This window comes from Mirounga angustirostris, unplaced genomic scaffold, assembly GCF_029215605.1.
Source record: "Mirounga angustirostris isolate CCGP_5_RB_7025 unplaced genomic scaffold, mMirAng1.0.hap1 SCAF_1, whole genome shotgun sequence".
NCBI lineage: Eukaryota > Metazoa > Chordata > Mammalia > Carnivora > Phocidae > Mirounga > Mirounga angustirostris.
In genome coordinates this window covers 205046938-205059344 of record NW_026991709.1, presented here as the reverse complement: position 1 = coordinate 205059344, position 12407 = coordinate 205046938, and the positions used below count along the sequence as shown (strand labels likewise).

Sequence of the window (12407 nt, the reverse complement as noted above, 5' to 3'; positions counted from 1 at the left end):
TTTTGAACATAGGTTTCTTTTTTTTTTTTTTAAGATTTATTTATTTGTCAGATTTTTTTTTCTTTTTTAAGATTTGTTTGTCAGAGAGAGAGGGAGCGGCAGGGCAGAGGGAGAGGGAGAAGCAGACTCCCCGCCGAGCAGGGAGCCCGACGCAGGACTCGATCCCGGGACTCCAGGATCATGACCTGAGCCGAAGGCAGCCGCTCAACCAACTGAGCCATCCAGGCGCCCCATGAAAAAAAACTTTTAAAAATTACGCTAAATGAGGAGCGCCTGGGTGGCTCAGTCAGTTAAGCGCCCAACTCTTGATTTCAGTTGGGGTCATGATCTTGGAGTTGTGGGGTGGAGCCCCACATCAGGCTCTGGGCTCAGCCAGGAGCCTACTTGGGGTTTTCTCTCTTCCTCTTCCTCTGCCTCTCCCCTCACTTGCTCTCTCTCTTTCTAAAATAAAATTTAAAAATCTTTAAAAACATTATGCTAAATGAATAAGCCAGACATAAAAGTATAAAGATTATATGATTCCACTTACGTGAAATATCTAGAATAGGCAAATTTATAGAGACAGAAAGTAGGTTTGGGGTTAGCAGAGGCTGGGAGTAGGGAGGAATGAAGAGTCATTGCTTCTTTGGTGACAGTTGCAAAAAATTGGGAACATAATTAATGCCACTGAATTGTACTCTTTAATATGGTTAAATGGTGGCGATCATCTCACACAGTTGTAAATGACTATTATTCTTAATTCTGAAGATTAAAATGGTGACAATTTGAAATTGAGTCAAAAAAAGATGAAGAGGGGCACCTGGGTGGCTCAGTTTAGTTAAGTGTCTGACTTCAACTCAGGTCATGATCTCAGGGTCCTGGGGTCGAGCCCTGCATCCAGCTTCCTGTTCAGTGAGGAGTCTGCTTCTTCCTCTCCCTCTGCCCTTCCCCACTGCTAGTGCTCCTCTCTTGCTCTCACTCTCTCTCTCAAATAAATAAAATCTTTAAAAAAAAAAAAAAAGATGGGAGAATTTAAACCAGCTTAATACCGTTTTCACTAAGAATAAAACAAACTAAAAATGTTATGAGTCGTTATTCATTCATTCACTCAACAAATATTTGTCAGGTGTATCCAAAACACCAGACACCATACTATGCACTGGGAATACAGCAGAGAAGAAAACAGAAAGGTTTTTGTGGATCTTACACTGTAGTGGGAGGAGACAAACAATAAACAATAAGATCATCTTAGCGATAAATATTTGGAAAAAATAGAGTGTCAAGAGAATGGGAAGACAAGCCACAGACTGGGAGAAAATATTTACAAAAGACATATCTGATACGATGGAAGTGGCCCAAGTGTCCATCGATTGGTGAATGGATAAAGAAGAGGTAGTATATATAAACAATGGAATATGATTCAGCCATAAAAAAGGATGAAATCTTACCATTTGCAACGATGTGGCTGGAGCTAGAGAGTATAATGCTAAGTAAAATCAGAGAAAGACAAATGGCCATATGATTTCACTCATGTGGAATTTAAGAAGCAAAACAAAACAAACAAAGGGAGAAAAATAAGAGAAAGAGAAATCAAGAAACAGACTCTTAATTATAAAGAACAAATTAGGGATGCCTGGATGGGTCAGTTGGTTGAGTGTCTCCCTTTGGCTCAGGGCCCTGGGATCGAGCCCCGCATTGGACTCTTCACTCGGGGGGAGCCTGCTTCGCCCTCTGCCTGCCACTCCCCCTGCTTGTGCTCTCTTTCTTTCTCACTCGCTCGCTCTCTCTGATAAAAAAAAATAAATAAAATATCTTTTAAAAATTAAAATAAATAAAAATTTTAAAAAGAACAAACTGGTGGTTGCCAGAGGGGAGGTGAGTGGCGGGATAGGTTAAGGAGGTGATGGGGATGAATGAGTGCACCTGTCATGATGAGCACCGGGTGACGCGTGGAAGTGTTAAATCACTACATTGCACACCTGAAACCGATATAACAATGTATGTTAAATAACTGGAATTAAGTAAAAACTTTTTAAAAACATATCTGATAAAGGACTGTCATCCAAAATAGACAAAGAATGTATAAAACTCAATAATAAAAACGTTAATGGTTAAAATGACAAAATTTATGTTATATAAGTTTTACCACAATGATTTATTAAATCCCCCTACTTTCCTAGAAAATCATCAAGAAATCAACTCTAATCATCATGACACTCTATTTTTTCCAAATACTTATCACTACACTAAGAAGATCTTGTTTATTGTTTGTCTCCTCCCACTACATTTAAGGATGTGATTCTGACAAGAAGAACAAAGACAGTCTGGGGCTGCTGGTTCAAGGCCATCGAGAACCCGGAGCAGAAAACCAGGGCTCCCGGTCAGAGGTGAACTATGGGTCTCGCGAGTACCGCCGGGATGGCAGAAGGCTACGCGGTCCTAACCCAGCAGGGTAAGGAGGAAGCAGCCCTTCCTGCTCACTGCCAACACTACCCTGCTCCGCCCGCCAAACCTTGGCAGGGTTCGTGGCGCCACCTGCAGGTGACCATCTGCACTGCAGAGGGCGGTGCATCCCCGCAAAGTCAAAGACGCAAAGACCAAAGGAAGAGGCAGCCTTTCTGGACTTTATGGTGGGTCTCAGCCACTGTCAACTGCTTCATTGAAGAGGCTATTTGATTCAAGGGTATGCGAGCGGCCCCTATTTTCCAAGGGGGGGAAACTGAGCGTCAGGCGGAACATGCGTTCATGAAAAAGCTAGAAGGGGAATGTGGATCAAGTGTCTATTTAAAAACCCCGCGGCTCTGCGCCAGGGTCCTCCTCAGAGCCACCCTCACCTCCTTGTTGCGCAGGGTGTACACCACGGGGTTCAGCAGCGGCGTCACCACCGTGTAGAACACAGCCACCAGGCGGTCCTGGTCAGGCCTTCCCCCGGACTCGGGCCGCAGGTAGATGACGGAGGCGCAGCCGAAATGCACAATGACCACGGTGAGGTGGGCCGCGCAGGTGGAGAAGGCCTTGCGCCGGCCGGCTGCGGAGGGGATCCTCACGACGGCGGCCACGATGAAGGCGTAGGAGAGGAGGATGAGGAGGAAGGAGACCAGCACCACGAGGACGCTCAGGAAGAAGATGGCCAGAGCTTTGCCGGCACTCCCGGAGCAGCTGAGCTTCAGGACCGGGGCGATGTCACAGAAAAAGTGCTCCACGCGGTCGCTGCCGCAGAAAGGCGAGGAGAAGATCATGCTGGTCTCGATCGAGGCCACCGAGAAGCCGGAGCAGAAAACCAGGGCTTCCAGGCAGAGGCAAACTGTGGGTCTCATCATCACCGAGTACCGCAGGGGGTGGCAGATGGCCACATAGCGGTCATAACCCATCAGGGTAAGGAGGAAGCAGTGGCTGCATCCCAGGCCCAGGAAGAAGAACATCTGAGCCCGACAGCCGGGGATGGAGATGGCCTGGCTCTCCATGAGCAGATGAGCCAGCATGTTGGGGATGGTGACCAGCGTGTAGGAGGTCTCGGAGAGGGACAGCACCGCCAGGAAGCCGTACATAGGAGTGTGAAGGGTCCGATCCACCTGGATGATGGTGATGATGGTGATGTTGCCACTGAGGGTGACCAGGTATGTGAGAAAGAACAGCCCGAAGAGGGTAGTTCTCAGATCTGGGAGGTTGGAGAAACCCACCAGCACAAACTCAGTCACCAGCCAGGTGACATTTTCCTGCTGCTTCTCAGGAGCCTGAGAGGAGAGGACAGAGTGAATGGAATGGGACAATTTCATAACGAATCTGCCGTGCATCTGGTACCGGTAGGGTAGGAAATCATCCCTGTTTTACAAAAAAGGAAAGAGACTCAGAAATTATGTCACTTGTTTTCCTAAATATCACCCAGCTAGCCAGTGTCTCTTCAATAGACAAGAAAATCACAGATATGGAAACAACCTGTGTCAGTCAATGGATGAACAAATAAGGATGTGGTATGGGGCACCTGGCTGGTTCACTGGTACAGCATGCGACTCTTGGGGTGGCGAGTTCAAGCCCATGTTTGGTGTAGAGATTACTTAAAAAGAACAAGGAGGAGGAGGAGAGGAAGGAGAAGGAGGAGAAGGGCTATATACACACAATGGAATATTAATCAGCCTTGGGAAAGAAGCAAATCCTGCCGTGGGCAACTAAATGTGGCTGGATCTTGAGGACATGATGCTAAGTGAGATTAGTCAGATAAGGAAAGACAAATACAGTATGATATCCCTCATAGGTGGAATCTAAAAGAGCCAGACTCTTAAAAAAAAACAGAGAGTAAAATGGTCATTGTTTAAGAGTCTCTACCAAGAGGGGCATGCCTGGCTGGCTCAGTCAGTAGGGCATGCAACCCTTGATCTCAGGGGTCATGAGTTCAAGCCCCATGTTGGGCATGGAGCCTACTTAAATTTTTTTAAAAATTTTTAAAAGAGTTTCTACCAGGAGGCATGAATTTCCCAGTAATTCCCACTTGACATGTACAGGGAATTCAAAGTCCCCATCTGATGAGAAAAAAACATATAAGGGTCAAGTGGATGTGGGAGAGGAATTTACAAGGTCTGCTGCAGTCCGTGTGAAAAGAACTCCCCAGAAAGACAAAGCCTGTAACAGTGATATCTGCAATGAACAAAGTAACACCTTTAGGAATCTGAATACTAGGGCTATATCATGACTTCTATGGGCCCTAGGCACTTCTGCCTTCCCCATAAAATTTTTTTTACTTTTATTTAAATTGTATTCAAATAAAGTTTATTGAATCAAATAAAATCTAAATTTTATTTAAAATAATTTAAATATTATAACATTTTAAATGTGTATGTTATAGGACTGTGTTGGTATAAAGATGAATATATTCTTCAACCCTCAAAGCTTATTTATTTCTTCTGATCTGAGAAATTAACACAATTTCATGGCCCCCCACACCCACCCAATAGTATTGTGGACCCTAGGCATTGTGCTAATGGCTACATGTGTTAATTAAATGGGAAATGACTCTGAAATTATTGACCATTTTAATTCAAATGATGAGGCTTTAGTAGAAATCCTGGATTGGTGATAGCTTAATTGTTTTATGATGGATTAACCTACTAGCTCAGAAAAAAAAATACCTATATTGAAATTTTCCTCAGAGTATTTTGCACTCACTTGGAACATGGGACTTTTTTTAAGGAAAATGCCCCCCAATGCCATCTTTCCCTGCTGATCAAGAGTTCATTGGCTTAGATAAGCAAAACTCAGTCTTGAGTTCCTCAAATACCAACTCAGACAAGGCAGGTGGGAAGGAGAGTGGAGAGGACAGTACTGATTCAGGAGCCACCTAGTGGCATTTTGGGTAACCTGCAAGCCAGTGACTTCTAAGAGGAGAAAAAATGAATGGCTGTACACCTGACAATTCTCATCCAACAATGGGGCCATAGAAATTGAGAATAATCATTTAAATGTTTTAGAAGTTTGCTGAAATTTTAATTTAGGAAACATAAATTTTAGATTTTAGTTCTGAAGATATAATAGAGAAAAACAACAAAAATGTTCTTGATCGATATTCTGGTTATGAAGAAAAGACGAGTCAGGACCATCGACGAACTTAACAGGAGGGAAAAGATGGTGAGGGAAGGAAGAAACAGGCAGCCATGTCAATCGAGCACAGGGGTGAAAAAGTTTTCTGTAAAGGACCAGATAGTGAATATTTTAGACTTCATGGGCTGCACGATCTCTGCCATAACTGCTCAACTCTGCCATTCTAGTGTGAAAGCAGCCATAGACAATGTACAAACAAGTGTGCATGGCTGTTTCAATAAAACTTTATTTACAAAAACAGGCAGCGGGCCAGATCTGGTCCTCAGACTGTAGACAAGTAAAACTAAAACAATATTCAACTTAGGGAAACTCCAAAGAGCTCCTCTGAGGAATTTGTGCTATGATAAAAGCAAAGCCTACTGTGAAATCTGCAGAAACTAAAGCAAAATGAAATTCAAAAACCAAGAATCTTGGACTCCACTTAAGAAATCTAGATCTGAGAAAATGCACACTGGGCAGAGACGCATGTGACTAAAAGAAGCCCCTTTACTGCAAATTAAATAGTATCAGAACATCAGAGCTTTTAGAGAGTGAGAATAATAGAAACTCAATGACCTGGAAGACTTCATGAAATAACTGGATATGACCATTAAAAAAAATGTAATTTCCAAATATCACAAAGCATTGTTAAATTGAAACAAATGTATAGGCAAATCACAAACTAGAAAAGGTTGTGACCCTAAAATATGTTTAGCTCTTACAAATCATTAAGAAGAAAATGAAAACTTCCAGTTATAAAATAAGTAAGTCATGGGATATAAAGTCCAGCATGGTGAACATAGTTGATAATTCTGTAATGGTTATTTGAAAGTTGCTGAAGAATACATCTTAAAAGTTCTCATCACAAGAAAAAGAATTTGTAACTATGTATGATGGTGATCACGTTGCCATATATAATAACACTGAATTATTATGTCGTACAACTGAAACTTCTCTCTCCCTCTGCTCCCCCCCACTCACATGCAGGCACTCGCAGTCACGCTCTCTCTCTAAAAAAAAAATAAAAAGAAGAAGAATCAATAACTTGGGGCACCTGGCTGGCTCAATCCATGGAGCTCTTGACTCTTGATCTCAGGGTCATGAGTTTGAGCCCCATGTTCCATGTAGAGGTGACTTAAAAATAAAATCTTTTAATGCGGTGCCTGGGTGGTTCAGTCGGTTAAGCGTCTGCCTTCGGCTCAGGTCATGATCCCAGGGCCTTGGAATCCAGTCCCACACAGGGCTCTCTGCTCAGCAGGGAGCCTGCTTCTCCCTCTCCCTCTGCCTGCCGCTCCCCCTGCTTGTGCGCTCTCTCTGTCTCTGTCAAATAAATAAATAAAATCTTTAAAAATAAAATAAAAATTTTTTTAAATCTTTTTGAAAAAAAGAGTAATTGGGGCGCCTGGGTGGCTTAGTCATTAGGCGTCTGCCTTTGGCTCAGATCATGATCCCGGGGTCCTGGGATCAAGCCCCACATCGGGCTCCCTGCTCAATGGGAAGCCTGCTTCTCCCTTTCCCTCTCCCCCTGCTTGTGTTCCCTCTCCCGTTGTGTCTCTCTCTGTCAAATAAATAAATAAAATCTTTAAAAATAAATAAATAAAAATTTAAAAAGAGTAATTGAAGGGCATCTGAGTGGCTCAGTCGGTTAAGCGACTGCCTTTGGCTCAGGTCATGATCCCAGGGTCCTGGGATCGAGCCCCATGTGGGGCTCCCTGCTCAGCAGGGAGTCTGCTTCTCCCCCACTCTCTGCTCATGTTCTCCCTCTAGCTCACTCTCTCTTTCAAATAAATAAATAAAATCTAAAAAAAAAAGAGTAATTGATAAAATGAGAATTCTTATTTGTTTTGCAAAAAATGGAAAACAAGACAGTAAGATTCTAACTGACTACATATGAATGTGTTCTTTTTTTTTTTTTCTTGTATGTCCCAGATTTTCTACCTCAAGTAGGAATTTTTATAAGTAAAAGAAACAAAAATTTCTTAGAGGGATTTTTCTTTTCTTGGTAAATTTTTGTATTATTCTTCAAGGAGTTTAATCAATCTGATTTTGACAGGGGAAGCTAAGGGTAGAGATAAAGAGGTTCCTTTCTGAATGTAAAATATGCTAACACCATTTCTGATTAACATTTTTCAACATGTGACCTGAACAGCAAAGGTCTAGTTAAAACTACAGATCAGTAGGTGACAAGGCTTCTTGATAAGCCATGAGGCGGACTTTTTAGGAAGATCATAGGAAGCTGAGTATGAGGAATAAGGGAGTTAGAGGAACCTTCCAAAGTGAGCTGATGCTTTTTAGAGGGAGAAGTCAAGACCAGGCTGATGGACTCCCAACTGTTAGTTGCCATATAGGGAAGGGGCCCTTCATGGTATTAAAACAAGCTTCCTCCAACAGTAAGCCAGCCCATCTTGGGCATCTTAAAGAAGGGGATTGAAAAGGAAACCACCCCCCTCAATATACACTCAGTGTAGGAGTCTCCTCTACTGCAATTATACAGCCTCTACTTGCATGCCTCCAGTGATGGGGAGGTCACTATCTGACAAAAAAAATCCCCATTACCTAGGGCAGAAGTCCTGTGCTCAAGGCAGTCCTTCAGTGACCTGCAGGAACAACAGGGATGAGCCCCAGAATCAGACAAGCCTGAACTTGAATGTTGGTGCCTTCACTCACTCGAGGTAGTGTGACCGAGGGCCGCTGGTTTGACGCCTCCGCACCTCATCTGTGAGAGTTGAGATTGATAATAGTCAGTTAAGATTCCCGGAACAGTGCTATGACCCTTTTGGTCTCGGACTCCTTGCGAGCCTTTGCACCTCTGGGGAAGCAGGGTCTAGGGGGATAATCTGCTCACATTCTTGCAGGCATGGTGCCAGGACTTGAAGCCAAGGGTGTCTCCAGATGCTCTGCCTTGAGGCTGTTTTACAGGCTCACCTTTCATCCTGCTCATGTTCACTGAGTATCTGCTCTGAGCCAGGTGCTGCTGTAGACCCAGCAGGGAGCTAAACAGGAGGCAGAGATCCCAGCCTTGGAGGAGCAGAAGGTTCTAGAGGGAGGGTGTTGGGCAATAAGCAACACACTTGAAAACTTAAACAAGTGAGCCTGTACGTTAGAAGAGAAGTACTGCAGGAAAGAAAAAGCAGAGTACTTAGAGGCTCCTTGAGGGGAAGTGTTCCATGTAGGACGGTCAGTCCCTCGGGAATCCTCCCCTTCCTTCCTTCCTTCCTTTTCAGATCTCACCTCTATAGCTGGGGATGGGCCAGGGTGGCTTCAGCAGGGCAGCCATGGCCCCCAAATTCGCCCTTGAAAGAAATTTTTAAAATCAGCCCAGAGGATATGTGAGGGAAGACCAGGGAGAGGCATCAGCCCGTGCAAAGGCTCTGGGGCTGGGCTGGGCCTGGAACAGGAAGAGCCAGGAGGAACAGAGTGATAGAGGGAGCAAGAGGGGGAAAGGAGGTGAGGCCACAGGAGTGACAGGGGCATGTTGCTAGGGTCTTGTGGTCACAGGGCTGACTTCAGCTCTTATGCCAAGTGGTGTGAGGCCGATGGAGGATTCTGAGCAGGGGAGGGATGTGACCCGACTCAGGTTTTCCCAGGCACCCTCTGACTGTTGAGGGAGAACAGAGTGTGGTGGGGGGACACAGGTAAAAGTCGGAAGACCAAGGAGGAGCTGGCTGAGCTGATCCAGGGTGAGGGATGATGGGAGCTGGACCAGGGCGAGGGCCATGGAGGCAGTGAGAGGTGGCCAATTCTGGACAGGTGTGCAGGTGGAGCCCACTGGACTTCCTGACAGGTTGGATGCAGGCGTGAAAAAAAGAGCAGGGTATGGGAGCTGGCAGAGCTGCCTCAGGAGTATGCTGGGTAAGACCGGTCTAGCCAGGGGGCGGAGGGGACTCTGTCATCTCAGGGAATGCTGGGGGCACACACACGCTGAGCTGAGCGTGAGGGACGCATACAGACAGGAGGCCCCTCTCCATCTGCTCCAACCCCCAGCACCCCACCCCAGAGGGGGAAGAAGAAAGCAGGAAACCTTGAACGTGGCTGAAACTTAACCCTACAACAGCTGAGAAGCTGTGACTTTTTGCCTCAACACGTCCAAATTCCGCTTTCCAAATGTGACAGGTGAGAGTGCTTAATCTAACGAAATGAGGTTGCAGGACTAGAAAGTAACTTATTTGCATACCTGAAACCTGAGAAAATTGCAGCCAAAGAAAAAACTCCAGGCCAGCTGCTTCTTGGAGAGGGAGTTAGCAGGAGCTCATGGATGGTGAGTTCTGGAGCTCTGCCCAATGCCACCTTCATGGTGAGGGTGACAGACAGGAGCACATGGGATTAGGATCTAGAGTCTTTCCCCTTCCTCTTCCTTTTCTTTGGGAATCCCCCCCAAAATAAAAAAAATAAATAACAGGAGCCCTTTCCCCACCACCTTTGAGCCCTCACTGCTATATAAATGTGTGCATTTGCGCCCATGAAACTTCAGGGTATGTGTGTGTGCATGTGTGTGTGTTGCTTGCAGGACACACGTGTGCATTTCACACCCCATGTGCTCAGACCACGGCCCCACGGTCTGCTAGGACACTTGTGCATACTAGCATTCTGTGCACGGGTGAGCGTCTGTGGCTTTGGAGGGTTCTCCTTGAGGTTCCCCCAGAGGTCTCTCCTTCCCTTCCTGGGCAGATGTCATATTCTCTTCCACTCTACATTTTGCCATCCACAGAAAACAGAACTGAACACCTTTAGGGCAAATGCCATCCAAGCCCATCACCGTTGGCTGTTTTCAGGTTAACACTCAGTCACTCTGGCATTTCTCTCTCCCCCGACTCATTTTCAGATTTCACCCATAGGGCCAGGGATGGGCTGGAGTGGCTTCTGCCTTGCAAAGTCTCTGAATCCATACTCACCATGGCCAAGGGAGGTTCCCACAGTGCCTGCCTGCATCGCTCTCTGCTCACAGCCTGTGAAGGGAGGGGCTGAGGACCCAGATCCTGTTATGCAGGGGGTCCCCAGAGCTCCTGTCCCAGGGGCTTCCCAGCCACTAACAAGCACCCCAGCGCTCAGGCTGGTGATGCCCTGCAGATTTTCTCCCTACTGGAAACTAGAGACCCCAGGGTCTGCTTCCCCAGCCCCCAGGCTCCGATGGCAAAAAGTGGGGGAAGAACTAATTATGATTTATTTTTGTGGTGGAGATCACAAACACACTCCTCACTCCATCCGTGCACCCCAGTACCCATCAGTGCTCACTGTGTGCTGGGCAAGGCTGCTGCCCCGAGGAAGATGCGTGTGTGTGTGCACGTGCGCACGTGCACACACACACACACACACATGCATGCACACTCCCTGCTCCCAGGGCTGGAAGGAAGAAGTGGATCACTTGATGTTATACAAATGTTGCCCAGGCTTAACTTCTCATAGTGACCCCAGCCCCCTCAATCCCTCTCTCTACTCTCCCCAGAATTAATAGTGAAATATGTTCTCTGTCCTTCCTCCTTTTCTATACTACCCCCCGCCCCAGCCGCACCCTAACTCAAGTGCATCGTTCTCACCTGGCAAAAGCCTGCAGCTCCACCTCTCTCCAGTCCATCCTCTGTATTGGCCACCAGAATAGAAGGCTTTGGCTGTGTCCCCTCTCTACTCAGAGACCTCTGTGGCTCCCCATTGCCCCCAGAGTAAAGTTTAAAATTCCCCATTTTCACATTCAGGACCCTTGTGATCTGGCCCCTGCTATCTTCTCTAGTTCCAAATCCAGCCATTGTTCCATGCAAACTGACATACATCCATTTATCCGATTAATAATAAGGAAGTGAGGTATAGACCCAGCCATTCCAACCTGCTGACCCTTCCTCTGAGATTTCCATGTTGTTTTACATCCTTTTTCCCCTCCCCTCCCACCACGCTATTCTCTCAAGAATTTCTTTTCCCCTCCTCCTAGCTTCCTGCAAATTCCTACTCCTCCTGAAAGACACATCTCTGTGATTCCCTGATCACTCCAAGCTACCTGCAGCATCCGCACTCCCAGACATCCTGGGTTTCCTCTTCATACTGTCTGTGTCCTTGTGTGTCTGCCCCTAGCCTGTGAGCTCCCTGGAACTGTCCTCATCCTACTCCACCTTCCAGGAGCTTCAGACCCAAATGATGAATTCCCTCCTTGCCATGGCCGCTCTCTTGCTTTCCAGGGCATCTGCTTTTTCTCCACCTCCATACACCACCCTTTCTCAGTCTCTTTCTCTCACAGCTCCTAAAATTAAAAACTCCCCAGAGTTCAGTCCTAGACCCTCTTCTGTCTCTCTAGCTGAGAAATTTGGTTTTATTTTAAATTTCCCCAGCTTTATTGGGATATAATTGACATATAACATTGTGTAAGTTTAAGGTGTACTACCTGTTGATTTGATACATTTATATATTGCAAAATGATTACCGCCAAAGTGTTAACCAACACCTCCAGCCCATCACATAATTACCATTCCTTTTTTTGTGGTGAGACCATTTAAGATCTACTCTCTTAGCGACTTTCAAGTATATAATACAGTATTATTAACTATAATCACCATGCTGTACCTTAGATCCTCAGAACTTGTTAATCTTATAACTGGAAGTTTGTGCCCTTTGACCAATATCTCCCCATTTCCCCCACCTTCCAACTCCTGGTAACCACTACTCTATTCTCTGTTTTTCTGAGTTCGGCTGCTTTAGATTCCACATATAAGTGATATCACACAGTATTTGTCCTTCTCTGAGTTATCTCACTTAGCATAATGGCTCATCCAAGTTGTCACATAGGGCATGACTTCCTTCTTTCTTGTGGCTGAATAACATCCCATGGTGTGTGAGTGTGTACACACACATACACACGTAACACTGTAAACGAT

At 45.7% G+C, this 12407-nt stretch overlaps 1 protein-coding gene across 1 annotated transcript; it reads right to left on the bottom strand.

Moving 5' to 3' along the window:
- Window positions 1-330: 330 nt before the first annotated feature.
- LOC123863048 (olfactory receptor 10T2-like) lies at window positions 331-5920 on the bottom strand. Its single transcript, XM_064598505.1, has one exon. It carries the CDS (start codon window positions 3771-3773, stop codon window positions 2760-2762), a length of 1014 nt encoding a protein of 337 aa, XP_064454575.1. The 5' UTR covers window positions 3774-5920; the 3' UTR covers window positions 331-2759.
- Between the last annotated feature and the right edge of the window lie 6487 nt (window positions 5921-12407).

Coding starts and splice junctions, on each gene's coding strand:
- LOC123863048 (XM_064598505.1), bottom strand. CDS start 3,773: ATGCACGGCAGATTCGTTATGAAATTGTCCCATTCCATTCACTCTGTC.